General features: G+C 40.2%; 1 protein-coding gene across 4 annotated transcripts in view; it reads right to left on the bottom strand.

The window, feature by feature from the left end:
- LOC138617722 (oxysterol-binding protein-related protein 10) overlaps positions 1-15,605 on the bottom strand; it is a 71,857-nt gene extending 56,252 nt beyond the window's left edge. For 3 of the 4 annotated variants that reach the window (XM_069692972.1, XM_069692963.1, XM_069692980.1), the window contains exons 1-2: positions 15,078-15,598; positions 4,220-4,395 (exon numbers count right to left, since the gene is read on the bottom strand). In XM_069692972.1, the coding sequence (XP_069549073.1) occupies positions 4,220-4,395; positions 15,078-15,349 (448 nt within the window). In that variant the 5' untranslated portion in view covers positions 15,350-15,598. Of the gene's footprint in view, positions 1-4,219; positions 4,396-15,077 lie in introns of all 4 variants that reach the window. The other variant, XM_069692987.1, reaches the window with a different exon arrangement.
- Positions 15,606-24,125: the final 8,520 nt, after the last annotated feature.

The following is a 24,125-nucleotide window of genomic DNA, read 5'->3' as shown; positions in this document are numbered from 1 at the left end:
TTCTTGTTATCATCCACAGAAATCACTTTCTCTAAAGGGACCACTTACCCGCGAAGAGAGCGAGCATCTAAATCTCTTTTTTTGTGTGTGTCTGCGATGTGCAGAAACCCAGCTGTGAAAAAAGATGATTAGTTGTCTGCATCGAGCAGAGCAGCCGCCGAGTGTGGTTATGCTAATATGCACCTGTTCATATAGTGACGCACACATACGTAAGAGCGGGACGCAATGCTCTCATTCAGGGAGCATACTGTGTTACTAAAAAGAATGTAAAGCTGCTTTTGTGTCACAGCAGGTGCAGACTTGGAGGTGACATACTGACAGCTCCATTCATTTGATGAATGCTCACAGGTTTGAGCTGGAAACTGAGGTGACTACCAACGACCGGAGAAGCTGCCCGGTCCGTGTGCCCATTATAAATGAGCAATAATAGACACCTGCTCTGGTCTGTGTTATTCAAATGTCAATATCCACCCTGGAGAGACGGCTGAACGATATCTGAACACTGCTGAGCGAGAGGCCAACCTCCTTCCCAGTCAATCATAGCACCACCAAAGTCGTCTAATTACACCCATTTTAATTACAGCATTGTGAAAAATGCTATTGGTTATGATAGTGGTATGTCTGAGGATTAATGCTTGGGCCAACGGTTAGATCTGATTAAAGTGCTGGGAGATATTATGAGCGGGGCACTTTAAACATATATTTTCAAGAAAATGGACAGGCTGACAGCGACTGGAAAGGGTGGAAGAGCTGCCCTGCAATTACAGTAACACACAGATACACACACACGGAGACTTTTAAAACCCATGATTATTGATACTAAAGCAGAACTACTACGTTATATTCCAAGAGAAAATTTGTCGTAAATTCTGGTTTAATTGTTCTTTAATTGCTTTTGATCACTCGTGCTCCAGACTGCTGCACCTTACTATTTTTTGTGCTAAGCAGTTCATTTTAATCTTTTATGCAGAAATGTCACATTTAACCATAATAATGAGTGATTTTCACACTATGCACTGAGGATGTCACACTGAAACATCCTTGTATGTAAATGAACTGCGGCTCTTGATACGGACAAATGCAACAAAATAAAAGCCGCTGTTCAACAATTATTAGTGCATTTTATGATTTTCTTGTTCTTTGGTAGCACCTTAAAGGACTACAAGAGATGTAATAGCTCTTTTCCTTCCTTTGTTTTGCCTTAGACATAAAAGTACCAGTAAAAATCAACCTCAGCAAAAGTCATAAATTGATCACTTAAAATAGTTTCAGAGCAAAAGTTATTTTTTTGGAGGAGATTTGATGCTTTTATCTGGAACATTTGATGCAGACAGTTACAGTTTCACTGTAGTAAAGCATGACCCAGTAAAAACTACCTTAGGTACAAAATAAAAAGCTGACGTAAAAGAAACTATTGTTAAAATGTACTTACTGATGAATAGAAAAGCACTTCTTTTTTTTTTACTTTTCTATTGAGTCACACACAGCAACAGACAGCTTTAGCTTAGCATAAAGATGAGAAACTGTAAGCAGCTACCAGTCCTCCTAAAACCACCACTTTACATTTCCTTCATTTCTGTTTGTAGGCTGACTTTGTAACCTTTGGGCAGAGCCAGCCAGGTTGGCTGTGTCCCACTGCTTCCATTTTTTTTATGCTAATCTAAAATAATGTTCTCCTGTTTCTAGCTACTCCACATATTCAGGATGCAAATATGAGAATGATATCAATGTTTTCTTCGAATTGTCAAACCAAAATGTCAAATCACTCAGTTAAATATAGTAGAAGGATGTTTTCATGCAAGCTTTTGACCCACTTTTGGTCAATGTGGTGAGCGCTGTCTGCCAACAGACAAGCAAGTCAATAAACCCCAAATTACCACTGTGAAAGTTGCTCTGAATAATTACAAGAGCGGAAAAAAAGTCCACGTCTAACAGGGGCCATCAGAGGAAGCCGCACAAATACTAAAGACCGAATTAATCTTGACGACAGATTTAAAATATTTTGTTTTAATTGTTCGGATGAACAATTACGAATGTGTCAGGCATCCCAATGAGGCAGTTTGAACCCTGATGAAAACAACTTGACCCTTTCAGTGGCTCACTGTCTCAGAGTCTTCGTATGATAAATAGCTTAATTTTCCATCTGAGCTTACAGACGTGATTAAATTCAAGTTGCTCTTCACCTTTGCTCAGCAACAAAACACGAGGGCCTGCAGGACAATGGAAGCACAGTCCTCCTTTGGTGTCGAGCCAGAAAACCCTAAAGATACTTTAAAGCTGTGTAACATGTCACGTGGTCAGTGGGTCCCCCCCCCCGCCCCCCCGATGAATGAAAAGCTGCAGCCTGTGTGTCTTCTTACACCACTTAGCGATAAAGAAATGTGTTCAAAGCTCTTTTGTGAAAAGATATCGGCCTGAGAATAAAAGTGGCATTTAGAGCTTTGGACTCGGACCACTGGTGAAACTATCAGTAGTTTACCTGCTAAACCGGAAAAACTGAAAGATGACTCCAGACTGAACTTTAAAGTTACTCCCCTCCTCCCTCAAGGATGGCTTTCAGGGGTTCCCATGGTAATCAAAACCCCGATCTGAGCATACCTGTTGACTGTTGAGATGTGAACCACTTTGTTCCCTGCTGTTTAGGCAAATTTAGGTTTTTAAGTATAAACATTGCCTTTCCGCATTTTCAGATGTTTGAGAGGCTAGTTTTCGTTGTCGGGGCAGTTTGGAGTCTCTGCTCCAGTCAAAACTGGCTTAGGGTTTGTTTGGCTGGGAAAAAAATATGTTTTCCCTCTCAATGACTTTCCTCATGGTTCTCACATCTCGCCGATGCGCTGGAAATAGAAATGCCTTTTCCTGGGCTACAACTTCTTCTTCTCTGTGGCATCATTGTTTCCTCCCAGCTTGATTCACTGAATCACTTCAGTTATTCAGGGAATATAGGCCAAGTTATTCTTATATCCTCCCCTTCGAGAGTGTAACGGGACATTCCAGCAGCTCAACTGGAGCAACATTAAAAAGGAGTCTCTCTCGCTTCAATGGATACAGGTCACTGAAAGCAAAGGCCTTCAGCGCAGCGACTAGCTACAGCCTCTTAGTTTAGCGCTGTGTCTTAAAGGGATATTTCCCTTTGGTGCAGATTTACTCAGTGTTTCGGTTTTTCAAAGTCCTCGGATAATAAATATTGAAAAAAAAAAAAAATCAAATGATTAATTTAAATACAAACCACATTAAAGTAGAAAGTCTTGACAAAGTAAACATCATTTGACTTTGAAGTCAGTTCGTCACTATCTGGCTAAATCCCCATGTACAGTAACGATATACATTGTTTTTAACATTTACAGTACTTTCTTGGAGGTATTTTTGAACTATTACAGTGGATGTTGGCTTTAAATGTCCATCTCTACATTTAATATTAAACAATGACTGGAGATTTTTTTTTTCTTTTTGTTCAAAAGGAAAAGTTTGATTTTTAAGGCCATATCCGATCATAATAGAACTATTCTAGTCATCACCAACACAAAAAATGAATGCAACTGAGATCAAGGCGATACACTTTTTGTCGACATCTCCTGAGTTAAACACTGCGTGGTCTTCCAGGTTGCAATTTAATCGAGTTGTCCAGAAAATGTGAAAATAAATTCTGAGCACTACAGCTGCTTGGCTGTTTAACAATGATTATGTAAGTGTTGATCCTCTCTGACCAATCAGCAGTCTTCAGTGTTTTCTACTAACTATTTTATTATCAGCTCAGCTCACCTGAATACCAAAAAAAAAAAAAAAAAAAATAGGTCTTATTCACAACTTTTTCCAGAGGGAACACCAAAAAAAAGGAGCGTAGAATCTGAGCTGAGACACACCATGCAGTGGAAAAGGGACATTAGTCACCAACTGTGTCTGCTGGTTGGAGCTGAGCAGGTAGCGTACACAGAGTCTATTAATAGTTGTTGTTTTTTTTAAACCATCTGCTTGTTGCTGCTCAAGTTAACATTAAACTTTAATTAACAGCAAAGTTTTAGGCTGTAAAACCAAAACAATGTGCTGAAAAATGCCTTAGATTTTTTTTTTTGTGGGTGGTTTCACCACATAACACATTCGATCTATTCCAAATATAAAATGTAAAATTGAAATTAGAACAGCTTTTAAAGGAAAACACCAAAAGGAATCCAACATAAATCACACACACTCCACTCGGTGTTTGTTCAGTGTGAGGTCATACCTCTGAGTTTGTACAGCTCTCCATTGACAGAGTTCACAATGAACATGTGCGGAGCCTCGTCGCTCGTGGTTACCGAGGCACCGATCAAGGGCAGGGACCCACGGGGCTTCTGGCTCTTTCCCTGCTCATTGACAAAGTACTGCAACTGTCCCAGCTCCGGATCCAACACAAAGTACCTGCACGGGAGTAAAAGGCAGACAGAGAGAGGGGGAAGTTAGGAACATAATGAACCAGAGAAAAAGACGCAGTAGAGGCGAATTCAAGAAGCACCGTTAGCGCCGTCATCATCATTTCGTTTCATGCTCTCGTTATCTTGTTTACTGGTACAACTTTTTAAATATTCCTGTTGCAAAAACTTTCCAGGATGTGAGAGAGAGAGGAGGAAGGCAAAGAAGACCGCTATGAATGAGTGTGAGATGAGGCAAGAGAGAACTGCCATAAAAAAAAAAAACACACACAGGACTCTTAAATTTCTCACCTTCCGTGCATCGATGCCTGCAGGATATTGTTTACCACAGCTCTCTTCACGCAAGATTCATTAAAAATATACCCCTGGATGTACATGAACGCCTGACTTCCAGCGGCATCAAGCCGGCGAGTTTGACTCCAAATTACTCAAGGTAGCGATTAGTGCGGTCATCCTGAGCAGAACCCACCGCTCGAGGCGTGGAAAATTAAACCCCACATTTTCTCCTTTGTGATTAATGAATCACATTCAATCATGCCGTAATTGAATCTGTGCCTCGTTCATCGCTGGCTGGAACATTCAAAGCCAGTCAGACACATCACCTAAGACACTGAGAGGCAGACACATTTCATTTCCTGTGGCCTGAAAGGATTGTCTATGACATCCAAGGAACTGGCATGTTTAATGGTTTGTTCTGGTTCTGCAGTTCAACACAGGCCCGGGCGGCACCGGGTGGCTTTGGTTGACCTTTCCATGTTCGTGTACAGTCGCCTGAGGTAACAGCAGTTGTATTTATCTAGGCTTCTGGTTCAGCATATTTCATCCTGTTTTTCCTGAGATCCACCCTGTTAATAATCTTTCCGTCTACAATTACGGAGGCTGCAGTATTATTGATCAGCACACAGCTGTGGCTCCTTCCTATCGCCTCATGGTTGTAGGTGACGATTGAAGCGATCTCAAGGTGTCACCTGTCCACTCTATCTCACAGGTGTTGTTTTTAATATGGGCGTCTTCAGGAAACTAGGACACTGGCAATGCTACTTCTTTTCTTCTGCAATCAACAGATATTGCTTGCCTCTGGAAACATGTTATTGCAGTGTGTCCTGCAAACAAAGACTTTTATCTGACAAATAGTCTCTCCAACAACCAATCAAACTGTAAAAATATCTATCACACCTTCAAGTGTATATTATTAGATCAATCTCATAGATCTCAACAGATCCAGTGCCTGAAGAAAAACAGGTCTTATGTTTTGGCTCAGTAAACTTACATTGTACATGAAATGTCAGAAAACACTGACAAATTTCACTGCAAAACTAAAATGTCCCGAATTCAAATATAATTGTATATAAATGTTTGACCAGCCATTGTTTGATTAAATCTGAGAGGCCAGATTGGTACCAGTGTTAATACTGATTTTAATAAGCGGATTGGGTATTGGTCAATGTGACTGATCCATTTTTAGGTGTACATCATTGAACACGTCCAGCCCTTGTACATGTGCTCAGGCATATGTGTGCTTTAAGGACACCAAGAATAAATATGATGCATTCTTGAAAATTCTCTGAACAAAGGACTCTGTCCTTGTTCCAATTTCGAAGGATCCGAGACATCGGAACAGTCCTTAGCAGGATTTAATGACTGAGCATCCAGGAGGTTGCAACTTACCAAGGACACATCCTTGAGATGGAGAAACACCCGCTGTCACGGTTGTGATTTATCTTTTCTGATTGGTTGCACACTTTCAAGGGGGTGGGTCTTCTAATAAGAGCCCGTCGGCGGGCCAACGCCAGCAGAGTAGAGGAGGGGAGAGATATGAATGCACGAGAGCGGCTGATGAACGCAAAGAGCACCTTTGTGTTGAGACTGTGATGGATAATGAAACATAACCTTCCTGCTGGATTTAGTTTCGTTTTAATGCTGTCTGTGCTTGTTTTTCCTAGATCCAAATGAACTGAAGCCAACACCAACATCACTGTAAGGTAGGAGGCGGGACATCAGGACACCAGGCCGTGAAACACAGACGCTGGAAGATGTTCCTGCTGAGGTAAACAGATTTGAAAAAGACCCTCCAGACAACTTTTAAGAAATAATCAAAATACTCATTTGTACTTCACCCCATTTAAATCAGTTTAATTCAGATTAATGGTGGGAACTGAGAGTTTCAGTAGTTAAATGGGAAATCAAGCAAGCTAAGTTACAAGCAAAACACAGTAAGAGGAGGGAGGCCTTTCAAGTTTGTAGTAAAAAGGGGGGCAAAGGTTTCAGTATTTATTTCTTAATAGATGAACAGCTCATTTAAAATATCACTGCATTAACACTGGACACAATTGTCTAAATTATGATTTCCTTCATGACGAAGATCATCATGAAAGACTTCAGTCTTCAACTATTACTTTTCCCATGAACCTTCCTCAGACCCCACAGAGGATGCAGTGAACACTACTGTCTGAAAATGTATCCACACTCCCGGTCTTGCCCCCCTCCATCAGTCGATTTATGTCGACCACAGCCAATGAGGGAACAATCTGCCTGCGTCAGTTTCTATCCAGCCTTCTGTTTCTCTCCCTCACTCACTGTAAGTACAGCACACATACAGTGTATGAGGTCTCATTCCCGCCTGCCGCCTGTTCAGTCAGCAGAATGGAGGCTTTTACCATTGACCCTTCTGGGCAAGTTCTGCCTTTGCAGCTGAACCACAATGCAGACCTTTAACATGATGGATGGTGCCGGATAGAAAACCTCGGGCTTCATATTCAGCCTCTTGTCACGAGAACTCCTTGACTGTTAAAAAAAAATGGCGGAGATAATCCGGCCTGTAAGATTAGAATATTATACAGTGGGAAAGCTATAAAGTGGTGTTCAAATCAGCCCTCCCATTTATTTGAATGGGACTATTGTGGCACCATGAGGGTGGAAAACGCAAGGTCGCCTAGCACAAAAAAGTTGAACAAAAGTTAAACCTGGCTCAGTGTAACATCATCGGGCAAGGCACTGGGATGCCAGGTCACATACATGCTTGAGCACATTCCTGGTGGATTACTTTGTAACATAAGCACACGACTGCAGGCTTTATAAATTCACACAAACCAATGTGCAGTGTTTTGGTGTCTGATAAACTTTCAGAGTCTTGGCTCTGTTTCTCAAACTGGACCTTACGTTGTTTTAAGGCTGCTTTTGGTCTGAGCAAAAAGTTATCCAAGACTTTTAGGAATTTAGGCAATACATAATGTAAATAATCAATATTTATTGGAGAATTTTCTGAAATATCACTGAGATGTCTGCAGACTATTTTAAATGTATCCATAAATCATAAAAAGAAGAACAACTTCCTAATACTGATCCACTTTTTGCTGCTATCATTCATAAAAATCACCACCGCAACAATAATTACACTGTAAAAAAGAGCTTAGTCAAACACGTGTCCACATCAACAGAAACTTGTCAGCAGAATTTGCATCTCCTCGCTGTTCTTTTGGCAGTTAATTCTCAAAAATGCTCAGAGGGACGTCAGAGCAGTAAGAAGTAGTAAATCACACCAGTCATTGGCAGGCAATGTGGGTGATATTTGTCCGGTAATAAAATGTGTAGGTTATATACAACATTTTACAATCCCATGCTATCATGTGTACCATTCTTTAACCACTCCATGAGCCAAGATATTCAGACATCCAGCAGACACAGAGCAACAGGAGCATCTCATTATAGAACTGTTTCAGGCCAAAATTGTGTCTAACATTTCCTGACTTTAAACTCAGGTTTGATCTCCTCCACCTCCAGACAAGATTTGAGACTTGCTGCATCCTTGACTTCTTCAGCAGCCACTCATTCACTTCGCCTCTCTGTTATTTCTTGCTGAAGAAGCACTAGCCAAAATCAACCTTTTTCAGACATGCACCCCTTAATGATAACGTAATGTCAGTTTAGTGTGTTGTCTCAAGTCCGAATAAACATCAGAGTCACTCTTTACATAAAAGCACCAACATCAACCTTAGCTGGTCGGTAGATTAACGGTTTATGTCGCCTTCAAAAAGTCTGAATGGGATGTCGTAAATCCTAGATAAACACAGAGAGAGAAATTAATGAATGATGAATGTCTTGTTGTGAAATCGCTGTAATGAACTCATTATCTCCTATAAACACAGGCAATGAAATCAGTTGAATAACCATGGAAACACTTTGAAAGAACCAATTGGAAGCTGTTGAAGAGATTTTTCTAAAAATCAGATTAATCTAAAGAATGAGAACAAAGGTTTAAAAAAAAAAAAAAATCCACAGTAATTAGCTGAACAAAAGATCAAAATCCAACAAATAGAAACTAAACAAACTGTGAGTTAACATCCTGTTATCAATCGTTCTGTATATACAGCCAACGCTGTAACATATTCCATGTCAATAACATGACTTTTCGATATATTATTTGAATCACTATTAACATTAGAAAAAAATCACGCAAAAGTTCATTCAGCTTTGATCAAACTTCTTCACATACGAGCCCGCCAGTAGAAAAGAGAGCTGACAAAAATGTTTTGAAACACGGTCCATTTACTCACTTATTCTGAAGCTTTAAACCATAATTAAATCTGTTGATGAGGACAATGGGATATAATTAAAAGTTCAGAAAAAAATATGTAAGTGGAGTTATAACTGTATCTATCAAACCCTTTTTCCAGCTTGAGTCAAACTACAGTGAAGACAGCATCAAGACAGTAAACACAAATGAGCTGAGCTCCTAAAACAGGGAAGAAAAAGACCAAAAAACCTCAACATGAAGCCAAGCTAACGCCCCAAATTGTCTTCCTCTTCTCTGCCACAGAGACACCCACCAGAGCTGCACTACCCCGACTCACAGTTTTGATCAAAGAAGCACAGCGGTGCTCCTTTCCACTGAGCAGATCTGCAAAGAAATGATTCATCCCTCACGATGTGCTCCCCACCCTGCTGACCGCTGACAGTAAGAAGACATAGATTTAGGATCTATACTTGCAACAACGCTCGCAGCCTCATATCATACAATGCGATGTCTGAAAAGTAGACTGAGGGAGCTATAAATGTTTTGTATTCTGTGATCTGCATAGAAATGTTGTTATATCTGCACGAGGGTTGCAAGAGTAACTGAAACCCAGAATATGAACTAACAACAGAGCAAAATCTGCTGCATGAAAAGTCATTTAAATACATCTGAATCAGAGGTCTTTCTTCATGCTTTAGGTTTTTTTTTTAAACTAAGTCTATCTCCGCCATCATCACCCTGGAAACCAGTTTTGCACCACCATGCACAATCAAAAGCTTGTGCTCCAATTAAACAAGAAAAACAGCATTAACTACCATCAGTGTAGAATTACCACACTAACAGCTCCAGCAGGTGAATCTCACCAGACATCATCTTTGTCTGTAAAAGAAAAAGAAAAAAAAAAGACCCAAGGCTTAGCAGGACTATTTTCTTATCACTGCAGACATGCTAAACATGCTGCGAGTGTGTGTGTGAGTGTATGAATGATACTCGGGCTGCCTGATTGTTCAGTCTGGGAGCCTCGAGACTGTATAATATCAAACTATTAATCCCGAGATGGACTCTTACGTCTTCTAGTGCAGCATTAAGCAGATGAGTTCTCATACACAGCAACAGTGTGTGCGTGTGCGTGTTCATTTAATTGCAGATCAATCTTTTCAACCTTGAAACATGAGTGGTTCCTTACTCCTTCAAATACTCGTTTCAAGGTTAAAATCTGCTTTTAGGTCGTGTTTAGACAGAATATACGAATCCAAAATAATAGCAAAATGGCTTATTGTTTTTGCTTACATTACTTTATCTTGGACTAGATTTTTAACTTCAAGCACATTTTAAACTCATTTGCACATGGTTGCATGTTACACTGTTCAACTTTCAATCCCTTTTTTGTTGGCCTGTTGTGTGTCACTTACTTTTCCATTATTGTTTATAGAAAAAGCTTCAAGTCACACTGGACTTGGTGAGTATAATGTTATCATGTATAACAGAAATGACAGTCAAAACTATGAACATAAGACCAATGTTTTTACATGTAAGGCGGGCTTTATGCAACTATTTTAGTTTACAGCATTCATTGTTGTAGGAGATTCAGGAGGAATGAAACATTAGTGATAAATAAATAGTGATGCTGAGCAACAGTAGTGAGCCCCTCTTTCTCTCTCAAGACTGAAGTGACACTTTCCAACGCAACTACAAAGATATGTGCAATTATCTCTTACATTTTATTTTTTTTACTTTTAAAGAACTAAAATTATCAAAAGAATGTAAAGAAATACATGTAATAGTTTTTAAGTTAAGACAAAGATTGTCTGCGCTTGTGTTGCAGAGATATGTACTGAAGTCAGCATGCAAATCAGTTAGCCCATCCCGTCTCATAATACCACTTTGTACCTCTAGAGGCGATAGTGAGTCATTGAGGTGTCCAGTCTGCAACATGAGAGGAAGACGAAGTATTGTTTTCCAACCTCTTGTATACCACATTGAAGGTTCTGACCCTGGTCAAAACATTTAACAACAGGTAACCACTGAATCCAACCGTAAACATAACGACGGCTGAAGTTAAAGTGACCAGCATCACCACCACCTGCTCCCGGGAAGAAACAATGTTTCGGGGGCAAAGAAAAGAAGTGATGGAAAGACAAGCAAAATAAAAATGAACACTGACGTTGGTTTACAGCACCGAGACAGCTCTTGGTGAGTAAAAGATTGGAGTTTTCATGCTGAACTCGCTGAATGTTTCTTTATAGACTGGTGAGTCAAAAGGGGTCCATGCTAACTGGCAAAATGCAGATTTACTGTAAACGGTGACCTTTATTATGTGAATAATAATTCTGTTAGTGTGGTGGTGGGGGTGGGACGATGCGTTTGGGGGGAAGGGGAAAGTTTGTTTTGTGCAATAAGGGTGGACACCCTAACTTTCTGTAAATATGCTGCCTCTTGTTTGTTTGGAGTGTGGGGTAACACATAGCAACTTTAAAGTTTAGGTTTTTATGGCTTAGATTATTAATTAGAGTCTTCACAAGCATAGCCTGCACTGCATACGTACATATAGAAACCAAAAATGGCAACCTAGCACATTTTCTCCACACGGAGCATCTCCACAACATAACAGCACTTCACGCTGACACATGGCCGCCCACACAGTGGCAGAATTAGCTCCACTCAGGTCCGCTGCCCACCACGACACAGGCTGCCGAACATAACGTGTTCATCCACGTGAAGAAGACTTGAACGTAACTGACAACCATAATTAGCCCAAGACCATCTTCCAGCGGAGCACGGCCTCGCCAGCTTCAAATATATCTATATTTAAAAGCTGTGGGCACTTACACATAACAACTGTGAGTATAGCAAACATTAAAAACAACATGGGAAAATACAGATTGTCTAGATTCTTCTCTTCTACCTCTCATGGGTTTAGAACAATGTGTCTTTTTGAACTCTGACCTGGCTGAAACAAAAGCTGTCACTTTCTACTCTTAACAATGTTTGTTCTAAAATCCAGTTCAAGCTGTTTTACATTTCCGTGTCCACCTCCATTGAAAACCTAATATATATTTATTAAGACATCTTATGTGGCAGCAAAACCTTTTTGAGCTCAAAGAATCATGGATTATAGCATGTCAGAATCTGTGAAAATATTTGAACAAAACTTTGCTTTCATTTCCAAATTACAGCATGTTAAATAGTTTAGGAATCTGATGTAGAGTGGATATAGACTGATACTGGAAATATTCTACATTCATTTTGTGAAAAATAAAGCAATAATCATTAGACCTGCAGTAATAATTGCTGGCCTTAAAGGAGTTTTATTTTATTAGCTATTAAACAAAACAAACTCCGCTGCTTCAATTCTGACCCTCAAATAACATATTATCCACCTTATGGTCATTCTTTGACCTGTCCAAGATTTCCCTGGATTTGTGAGGGACACAACGGCCTTGAACAACACATTATGCACAGCTCAATAATAAAATGATTCCAGGAATTACCCTAACTCACTTATATGGTTTTAACCTAATTTCATGTACAGATAAACATCACAGCTTTGATTAGTCACATCCATACAGTGAAACATCGAGCGCAAAGCAAAAATCTAATTAGTAAAGCTTTTTCTTCCTTCCAAAGACGTAAAGAAACATCTCTAAAATTGTATTCAAATGCTGCCATGTTTTACATTTTGTCATCAAGAGTAGAGTTAACAGCAGATGTAGTGGTACCAGTAGTGACTATCAGCGCTGTCAGTAGGTTACTAATGTGGCAAATCTGCACTCGTGAGCTCACGAGAGACAACTTATCTGATCTGATTGCCACTAAAAGGCTTCTCAGTTTCAAGCTACATTTTCAGGATGTTTTAGTCACTTCTCGCTATCTGTGTCCACACATCAACCGGGCTCGAGGCCGTGGTGCTGACTCAGGTCAGTGGACTGAAAGGAAGCTCTCCCTGAAAGCCGGACCTTCACCTTGAGGTGCTTTAAAATTGAAACAGGACCGGTAGCACCACTCCAAAGAACAAACTGATCTGGTAATCCCCTTCCTGATATCAGCTCATCTTTAAAATCCATACATCCCTGCTCATGATACACTGTCATATTTGTTCACATACAGCGTTTGTGTGTATATTCACAGGCGACAGATGACAAATCTCACAAGAACATCACAACTAATGAGATTTCTTTTAATCAGTACTAACTCACTTTTATCTCCCTGGAATGATCGTGTCTCTTTTTTATTCCCAGGTATTCCTGTGGGTGCGTATCAAGACGCAGTTCAGTGCATCATCTGTATGTCAGTTTAATGGGAGTGCAGGGAGCAGCCGTTCTTTCTCTCCACCTCCGCCTCCCTACATCCAACCCCTCTCACATACACTGGCTTCTAGCCCAGATCACACACACTACCATACAGCCCGAGCTTCCTTCTTTTCTGCAGCACTGCTACACAATTGGATGCACTACTTTCTGTGTTGGTTAAAAAAAAAAAAAAATTTAAAGTCTAATTTTAATGCCTAATCACACAATGGAAATCCTGCATAATTCATGTTAACTGTTCGGCAGGAGATTCACACAAAAAAAGGATTTCTATTCTTCTATAAAGAAGAAAAAAGAAAGAAAAAAAACAACCAGATGTTTCATATGTGGCTCACCACAAGTGCAGACCTGAGCAGTACTTTAGAATTAGGAAATTCACTCATAGCTTCACATAAAAATGTCTCGGTATTCGTCGATGTTTGAGTCGAGTAAATCGGGACGAGGCAGGGAGTGAAGCCATAAATGCTGCATGAGGTACAGTTGCACAATAATGCACTGCTGTGATCTCGATTGTTGTAGCTGAGTTATTCTGTACTTCATTACAAGAGCAGCTGTGGTGCTTCAGGAGCAGCAGAGTATCAGATAAAAACAAGATATAGGAGTCATATCAATATCAAAGCAACAAGGCATATCAGCAGATGCAACAACCTGTGACAGGCCAGTGTTCACATATGCTCAGAAAACTGAAGTTCATTTACCTTTTCAAACCAAACACTTTGTCTTGGTCTCATCTGACACTTTGCAGAATGTCTTTTTTTGTTTGTAAATGTCAACAAGAGTTTTGTTTAGTCCACCTTGAGCTTTTGAAAACTGTGATCTTCACTTTTTAGAATAGTTTCTGATATTTTATTGGCCACATTAATCAAGCAAACAAAACCGTTCTGAACTATAAAAAAAATAAGTAAAACACAATGTAACTGCTGATGTTCATTTTTTTCACACAAACAACCATCTTTTATCAGGATGCTTTTACTCAGGTTAAGATATTTTGAACAACAATTTAGTGCTGCAGCAATTAATCAACTACTTTATTTATTTATTTGGCAAAGAAGGATAAATTTAATCAGCAACAATGAACTGATTAATCAGTTTAGTTGTTTTAGCCATTTCCAAGTTTGATCATTCACCGTGAATCAATTTTTCCTTCTGAACTTCTGATTAAGCTTTTTTTTTTTCTTGATTAATTAAGTGTTTGGTCAATAAAATATTCCAAAATAGTGAAAATTACCCGTCACAACTTCCCAGTGTCCAAGTTATGACACTCCACAAGCCAAATATATTTAGTTTACTATTTTAGAGGACCAAGACAACCAACAATTATCGACTGTATCTATAGTTTTTAGCACTTTATTCACTTTAAGAAATTATTTTAATAACTGATTCAGTACTAAATTACTTGCTGTTTTAACTCTAAATGTAACATTTCTACTGACTGCATCTTAAAAAATGAAGAGTTAGTCAATAATTCTCTGATAGGTGGACAGAAGTGATAATTAAAATATTTACACGAATTTATTGCAGACTGTTATGTTGTATAAACCTGTTTTGCAGTTATTAGTGTGTGTCTGCCTTATAAAGGTGAATAAAATAGTTCATCAGCAGGCCTACAAGCTTGTGTGATTTAAACCCCCTCACCTCGTCACCCCCCTTTTACTCCTCCTCCCCCTCACAGTGACGTGGTGGTAAAAGTGCAACGTGGACGGGTCAAATAACAACACGAAGCCTGAGGTGACACCTGAACCGAAAGTAAATCATTTCAGAAGCAGCCCTCCACCCCCACCAGCATCCCCACCACCAACATCTTCCCCCATCTTCCACCCTCTCTCCATCCACCTCCATCCATGTGCTTACCTGTTCTGCCAGCCTTGGATCAGGTTGGTGTATTTGCTCAGCACTCCTTCCAGCTGCTTCTTGCGCGCCTGCAGCGGCAAATTCATGCTGTTCCCCAGCACACTTCCCCGGCTGCCTCCTGCTCCGGTTGAGCCGCCCAGGGAGCCGGAGCCGGGGCTCTGCGACCCTGTCCGCCCGCCGGGCTTCTTCGACGACGAGCCTTCGCGGAGATCCGAGGAGGGAGAGTTGGTTTTGTTGGTCCCGGGATGCGGACTGCAGAGCGTCTTGTCCATCCTGGCGACGGGACGGCGGAGAGCAGGAGGAGGAGGAGCAGGACGAGAAGGGAGGAGGGGATAGGGATGGACCAGAAGCAGCAGCAGCAGCAGCAGGATAGATTTCAGCAGAGCATAAGTGGTAAAGAGGGCGATGTGTTTCTGCCAAACTAAAACAGAGGCAGTGGGTATGCATTGACTGCACTGCGCCGCTGTTTTGAGCGTCCCTCGGTGCGTGAGAAAGCTGACATATTCCCCGGTGGTTTTTGAGTCTTGCTCGCTCCACTGCAGTGCACGTCTGTGTGGCAATGTGGGTTTCCTCCAGCGTTTTCGTGGTAGGAAGGAGAGCAGAGCGGAGACACTCCCCCTTCACTCTGGACCTGCCCCCGGATATTACAATGCAATCCTATCATACACATCATCATACCAAAAAAAGGAAAAAGAAACCCCAAAAAAGACTGGAAAAGCCTCCGATGAGTCATGTTTGGAGCTCAGAGGCTACACACGACTTTTAATCATATTTTTTTAGAGACAATAACTGCAGCATGAAGGGAATATTATAGGAGAGGAAATGCAATTACAAAAAAAGGTCTCTAGGTCATTTGTATCTTATGAACAAATATTGGAGTTTTATGGGGACAATCAGACAATTTTATGGCAGAATAGCCTACCATACCATATAGTAAAATGCATTCAGCTTTAACTGTTGAGGACCAAACTTACATTGACCTCATTTATTCTTTTATGTGACAAGAGATGGTGCTCATTGAACAAATGCAGGAACTGCAAATGAGTCAGCATTAGTTGGCTTTTATGTGTTGTCGAGGCAATTTTTTTTTTAAACACTTCCTAAAATCTGAAAAAAAATTAATCTGAAAGAGCGCGTACAAACTGTGTTCCAAATAGCGTACTTCCTCTTAGTACACTGATATATAGCCTACTCTTTTACATGTTAGTACAATTATTTGTGTAGTACTTAAATTTCTACAGGGTAGTGTTGTCTCAGACCGCACACTGCCATTCCCTATTTACAGGAAATAACCGTAACATTTGAATGCAGCAACTGCCAACAGATCTGCTGGCTTTTATTATTTCACCCACAAATTAAAGTGTTTTCATGCTCTCTGTTGAATGCACACAATAAACATACTCATGGTTTCTATCCAACAGCAATATGGTGGTATTTGGTGTAATATTTTGTGTGTTGTTGTGCAACAGCTGCAGCATCCTCTGACGCTTTAATTGGAAAAAAAATCTGTATATCTGCAATCCCTCTCTTTCCGCTATGTAGCCAAGATGGCGACCGTTGAATGTGGAAAATGTCCAGCATTTAAAATAAAAACTTCGGGCGATTTTGAGTGCATCATCCGGGTACTGACAGTGTCCAGTTTTTACAAGGAAATTAAAAAGCAACGTGTAGTAGTTTAACTCAATTCAGGAATAGGAATTTTATTGAACGATAACAAATATGCCACAACATGAACAACAACAAAAAAAAATCACTATTAAAATATTAAACACACTGTAGCAAAAATACTAATATTGTAATCATAACAAGTCCAGAAAATGACCCAAATTCACCAACAAATACCACATATATATATATATATATCAAAAAGAACATTAAAGCTAAATTACAGAGACTAATCTGTTTCAAATGCACCTAGGTGACCATGCTGGTTTGATTCCCCGTAATCCCGATCATAATAAACTTCTTCTGTGGCTGCATATGAAACCTTCATTTTTCACGTGTGTTATCAAAGGAGAGTCCATCAGAGAGAAACACAAATAGGCCTTTCTCTTTGCAGTAGCTGCATCAGGTTACACAGCTGAGCAGTTTCAAGGTACATTTAATTGCTTATGATATATTTTTTCTGAAAGTTAAAACACAATTCTCAGTTGAGTCATCTTTTAGATGTCAGTGTGGAGAAAACATGTTCCCCTCTGGACTTCGAACCTATTTAAGTGTAGAGCTTCTGTAGTAAAAGATATAAGGAACACCACACAGCAATGTCTTGCAGAGTCAAGGCTGCATTATTATCTGGTTCACCTGGGCGATTGCCTCTCAGACCTCCACAGGCCCCTAAAGCTCCAGGAAGAATGATTCTTTCTTGAAATTAATTACTTGAAAAATGGTTTGAGAATCCAGACCACATAGTCTTTCATCTCTAATAACGCAACAGAGGAGTTTTTCATAAGTGGATCCCTGTTTTTTTTGTGTTCTTGTGCAAAGGACGCGCATGCACTGATATGAATATGCAGTGACTGCAAGAATGAATTCACCAATGAATGCAGGGAACAAGACTGTTAAGAGGTTATTAAACATGGGCGTAACTGTGCAGGTTCCAGACTTGTTTTATGACACTAAACTCCACAGGGCATTAACGTTTTTAGAGAACATTATCCTGCTTTTAAGAAGAACATTCTGGGAACAAAGAAAAAAACCTTCCTGCTAAAAGCATTGCTACAACATTGCATCATCTATAGGTGGAAGGCCATGGGTACGTTGTGAAGTATTTTGAAAAGGAACAAACGTGCCATTTTGGTTAATTTTGTTGACCTTTTCATCACACATGCTCAACAAAATTTCCATTGTTGTCGTTGTTGTTTCGACAGTCGATCTACAGCCATACGCTGGCAGCTGCACAAAAGCTAACGTCAGCACGCTAACATTACAACGACAATGCTAACATGCAGATATTTATCAAGAAATGTTTACCATTTTCCCCATCTTAGTTTAGTACGCTGGCATGCAAAAACATTTTGCATTAACACTAAAAGGAAATTATATAATTTCTATGAGTGTTAAGACATAAACTGTGGGATGTGAGAATCATCAGAACTATTAGATGTCCCTCTGAGGTAGATAGAAATGTTTGAACCATATTTCATGGCAATCCATCCAAGTCAAAGTCAAAGTCACAAAGTCAAAGTCACAAATGTTAACATCAAACAAATTGATAGTCATTAATGCCAAATTTGATAGCAATTGAATCCATTAGCTCTTAAGATATTTCAGTGCAAACCAACATGGTGGGCAGACCGACCAACAGACATCTATCCCCAGAGCCACGCGGTTAACATGGCCAAGAAGAAGAAACTAGTGACAATGTGAATTAGCAACAAACTTTTTGGTTTGGTTTATTGACCAAACAACATAAAATACAACACACAGTATCAGATTTTGTTGAAAAGTTGAAGCCTTTATAATGTCCCCTGTATAGGAAAAAAAAACCAACCCGACTACTGAATCATTTGCGCAAACAATTGATTTTTTTTTCTAAGAAGCAGACCGGAGAAGGTCTGACACCTAGAAACATCAACTGCTTGGCATTACTGGACAAAGGGACGCTGGTATTTCTTTTACTCAGAGTATTACATAACCCATTCACACATGCCCTCCACAATCACAACCGCGATGACCGAGATGAAAGGGACACCTTAATGAAGACCAGGCCGATGAGCATTGTAGGCTATTAAGAAGAGGCTGAGATTGAGCTGAGAAATCGAAGGCAAGCCCCAATGAATCTCCACAGGACACTTAGCAGAGCACTGATAGATTCCTGCTGCTTGTCAGCTGAGGCAGCCTCAAAGGAAAGATCAATACAGAAGGGTAAAAAATAAAATCCCTGGGTAACAGACAGTCAATGGTTCGTTAAAAGCTGCATTGAGTCAAGCTCGGGTCAGCTGCATTTCATTATGAGAGGTCATGGCAGCTTGTCTCACATGTCGTTATGAATTTCAATTTGTATATTATGGAGATAGGAATGTATCACGTATATTAGGCCACTTTACTCCTCGCCCCAGGATACCTTGCAAGAATTGTTGGAGGGAATTTGGTTATTGTGTTGTTAGCAGTGAGCTCGGTGTCTAGTTTTTCTTAGAGATTTGGGGTAAATATTACATGTAACGGGATAATGTGTTCACCTCTGCCCTTTACCACTGTGTGATGAGAAGAGACTTTATAGTCTTGGTTAACGGTAGTAACTTTAGCTGACTACTTTATCGTGACTCCATTGCATCTGAAGCGCACAAGTGATCTACAATCTGAAAAACTCTGAGGTTTATCAGTACCTTTATAGTAGTAATATGTTTGCTTTGTCTTGAAACAGACATAGACACAAGTCAGAGCCCTAAAGTTCAACATCATCACACCATTCAGCTAAAGCGAAGCTAACTTCCACTTCCACTCTGTGCTCTACTCCAGGACGCTTGATTTCAAAGTCCAGTATGTTTTATGAGTGTAAGCTTTGTGTACCGAGCACAGATGAGGAGAACACCATAGGCTTTCACATCTTTTAAATCTGAGCTTTTTAGGAACTAGGAATGATAATTGTTATTCATACGTAGATGGCAGTGTTTATCAAACGGATTATGAAAGCTTTAGTTTAACGTTTTAAATTACAAACACTACATTTTTTTGGATCATTTTTAGAGGAGCAGCTTCAGTTTGATTCAACATTAACATCTTAACCTCAAGTTTGATTGTAACTGCTGTTTCAGCATGACTGTGACTCAAAGCCAGGTCCATAAAGAAATGTTTCTCCATGTGTGGTATGAAGGAGCTTGACTGGTCTGCTCACTCCCCTGACCTCAGCTGCTTTCACCACCTCTGAGATGAACTGGAACATCAACTCCAAGCCAGGACTTGAATTAGGAGCTAACCACACTAAACCCGTTGTGGCTGAAAGGGAGCAAAGTTCTTTTGAAAGACTTGCGCTTTTGGACGGAGATGATCAACACTCACAGGTATGGGTGTCATATTCAAGTGTCTGCACATTTTTTGGACCATAAAGTGCTCAAAGAAGTAGTTTGATTTAGATTATTTCAGGATGTGGCAGCAAACTCTAAGCAAGCAGAACTGCACTTGATCAAAGTGTGCTGCCGTCCATTGGCATTTGGATACTGCATCTGACAGCATTTCAGAAAACAATCATGACTGATCGCAAGACTCAGAAAAGAAAGGCCTGAGACTTGGCTTTAAAGATAAAGTTGTGTGAAGAAGTCCTCCCTCAGCACGCTTTCTCATCTCTTGGTTCGAATGTCTTGATTTTCCCGATATATTTCATAGACTTTAATGGATCCTGGCATCTGAAAGGTGAATAGTGAGAGGCAGGATGAAGAGTTTTGTTCACTGATACAGTATTTCGGAGCAAAAGATCTTTGCTTGGTCAGTGAACACTTTAAAAGGTTATTGGGAAAACTCCTGAGTAGCAGAATTTGTTCTGTGAGTGGGTGTGAGAATTTGAATAAGGACTGGTGTATTTCTCCAGAAATCTTATCAGCATTTGTCTGTGTGAGGATGTCTGTCCTGGTCCCACAGATTTCTGCACTGCCAATCATTTTGTGTGCCAATACACACACATAATCCACATATATCTCCTCTCTTCCAGCAGACTAACAGTCCAAATCGAAATTGGATAATAATGTAAAGAAAGCACCACCCTTGTTTTGTTTCTCTGCTCAGCTGACACTGCATGTACAGAGAACAGCTGGACTAGATTAGCATTTCACCTGATCTATTTGTTCCTGGCAGCCATGGGAACTGAGATTATTTTGACTGTTTGTTTTGGGAACATTTTATCTGCTCATTGCAAACTGCTAGCCGCCAAGACGGCGCCGTAAAATGTCTCCTAAAAGAGGCTTATTTGACATGTAAATGACCTTAATGTTCTCTGCTGGTTTTACTCCAATGTAATCTTAAAATTGGGGTGTTAGGGCATATTATGATGTTATTAGGTTTAACTGTAGTTCTGTTTTATTTAATTCCGAAGTGAGCTGTGTAACTGAGTGCAGTTTGTATAAATAACACGTGGTGATGCTTGACTTGCCAAAACTTTCGTATGTTTGCAAAACAGCCTGCATTATTCACAAAGATCAGCAACCTCGCCAATAAGTACCTGATGGTCTGGAGGAGGGCTATTGACCGTGCACGCTGACAAGGTCAACTGGCTGTGTGTGTGTGTGTGTGTGTGTGTGTGTGTGTGTGTGTGTGTGTGTGTGTGTGTGTGTGTGTGTGTGTGTGTGTGTGTGTGTGTGTGTGTGTGTGTGTGTGTGTGTGTGTGTGTGTGTGTGTGTGTGTGTGTGGCTGAGAACAGAGGAGAGGGATTTTCTGGGGTGTGTGACTGTTGGTGAGTACTTGACTGTACGTCTGTGCTAGTTGCCTCTTTCCATGCTGGGTTGAAAGTCCTGCATATTCATATGGGGCTGGAGAGTATGATAGCTAAAGATGAAAATGGGGGCTGTTCTCTTCAGATTTTTTTTTTTTTTTGTTGTGAACCACCACTGAAGGTCAGAACACAGGTGTAGGAATAAAGGTCCGTTAATAATCACAAATAACAAAAACATTTGAGCCTCCACAAAATCATAAACTCACCTCCATACATGTTATAGAGTACATATTCATGCCAGTAAAGTATTTCATGATAAGAAAGCCAAGGCGTGCTAATTTGCCGTGTGGGAGCAGTGTGGGGATGTGATGGGGTCATAGGTCAGTTGAGCGGCGACATTAATGGTGGAAAGTTTTGAAGACAAGTCAAGACAAGTCTGCAATTACCTTCATCTGTACAATGTGTCATTTGCCAAATATATTCTTTAGAATAGCTGGCGTGGGCAATGTCACGACATGCTTGATTGTAGGGGCCTTGCCAATGTAATTTTTGTGTAGCTGGTGTGTGTGTGTGTGTGTGTGTGTGTGTGTGTGTGTGTGTGTGTGTGTGTGTGTGTGTGCGTGCGTGCGTGCGTGCGTGCGTGCGTGCGTGCGTGCGTGCGTGCGTGCGTGTGTGTGTGCTAAAAAATAAATAATCACATTACCGAAACAGTCAAAAGTTACATTTTAACTGGAGCCGGTCAGCTGCCAATGCTCCTGGGCTGCTCCATGCCAAAGAAAGTTAAACTCGAGCTGAAGCAAAATAGGGGAAGATGTGTTGTTAAGAGAAGACAGGTCCATTTGTTAACTTTTTATTCTGATTGAATTTTGTCCAAAAAAAATGTTTTTGTCTTCGAGTAAGTGACAGTGTTGAAGGTCACACTGTAGTTAAAGTCATTACACTAATGAATCCTACAGTTTGAAGATGGACATTCTTTTCCTTATTAGATCACCTTGGAGGACCTAGAAGCACAAAGGGTGGACAAAGATACAAGAAGGCAATGACAGACCGCTGAGCAAAAGTGTCACTGCAGATCTTTATGGGCTCAATTATCGTTCAATTGTACAGGAGCAGAAGGACCCCAATTAGTCCGCTAACTTGTCACTTGTGTTTGTAAGAGGAGCTTCAGGCTGGAAACTCTGAGTTAGAAGGTAACAGCTAATGGTTCTACTTGAATTCAGACTTCTCTTGCTAAGCAGACACTCCAGAAACATAACAGTGTCAAAATGTGACAGACCAAGGACAATCATTCCCCTGAAGCTTGTTTCGGTGAGATAAGAGCAGAGGACACCTTACTTCTATGTTGTTGTTCACTACTCTAATATCCTCTTCCACAGACAACAGGAAAACACCCACATTATGTGCAGACAACACCTACGAACTCCCTGCACTGTTATGAGCTTGTTTTAGCTCCAAGTTTTATTACTTTCCTTGTTTTTCTGCCTCTAACTTCCTTTAAGGACTCTGATCTCCACCCTAGTTAAAATCACTTTGTAACTTAACTTGACACACACACACACGCATTGAAAGCAGTGATGATACTACTATGGCTTATTTATGGACTAATTAAAATTGAACTGCTCACAAATGTCAAAATGGAAAAGCAATACGGAGGTGTGGTAAAAAAAAAAAAAAAGTGATCAAAGCTTCGACAGGAGAAACAGGTTGCATTTCAAACAAATTTTTGCCTCAACCGACGACATGCAGGTTACAAGTCAATAATTTACTGCACATCCACAGCAGGTTGTGGTAGAAGTGTATGTGAGTCTGTACAGCACGCTAGAGACATCTGCTGGACAGGAAATATACTTGGCTGAGAAAAGGCTGTCAAGGTGTGATGTAATTGTCCCAGGAGTACTCAGAAATTCTGACAACGACAAAGCCGAGACAGTACAGTACTTCAGAACTGCCCCAAACTGAGTTGAGAGTCAGACTTTTCTGGCATTAGACTATATAAAAGGGATTATAGGTAAGCCAGCAGTAGGTGACATTTGCATTTTGTAGACAGCAGAATAGACATGCCTAAAGTAATAGCTTATCTTTTTCAGGGTAAACATGTTTGAACTATGTCACAGATCAAAAATCACACCTGTAAATAGGTCTAACAAAATGAATGATGATTGATTTGACATCTGCAGTACCTTTTTAGGTTTTAAGGTCCTGATATTGTGCACACTGGCCACCGGCGTAGCTGGGACACTTGAATATAATCATTGCGAATGTCGGTGTTTCCTACTGTCAGTGGGAATTATTTCCAAAAGGGGTAACAGGAAGACATAAAACAAAACTTTAACACCTGTCTGTTGGTCAGTTTTCTGAAGTTCAATATTCATTCTGATGTGGGTAATTATTTTTCTCGAGATTTTCTTTTTGTTATGGTGGACAACTTCCTGTCTTGGAGAAAAATGTGTTTACAGTACACAGTTATTTGCAAGGGCAGACATCACACATGCAAATTAATGCACTTATTATGGTAATTTCATTGTTGTTGGTGGGTTGTTCCGTTTTGTCTGTAAGCTATTTAGTCTTGTGTTTTGTAAAGGTCCGTGGGGACAATACCCGCAAAAGGGTGGGTTTGAAATGCTGTAGTACTATGTGACATTGATTCATGCTTGACTTCATAAAAAACTTAAAATAGATGAATAAAG

The sequence above is a fragment of the Brachyistius frenatus genome, unplaced genomic scaffold (assembly GCF_029030835.1).
Source record: "Brachyistius frenatus isolate BFR_SWC_R1_liver_20210118 unplaced genomic scaffold, ASM2903083v1 Contig_2, whole genome shotgun sequence".
Taxonomy (NCBI): Eukaryota; Metazoa; Chordata; class Actinopteri; family Embiotocidae; genus Brachyistius; species Brachyistius frenatus.
Note: the sequence above shows the minus strand (reverse complement) of the source record. Positions and strands in the feature narration are given on the sequence as shown.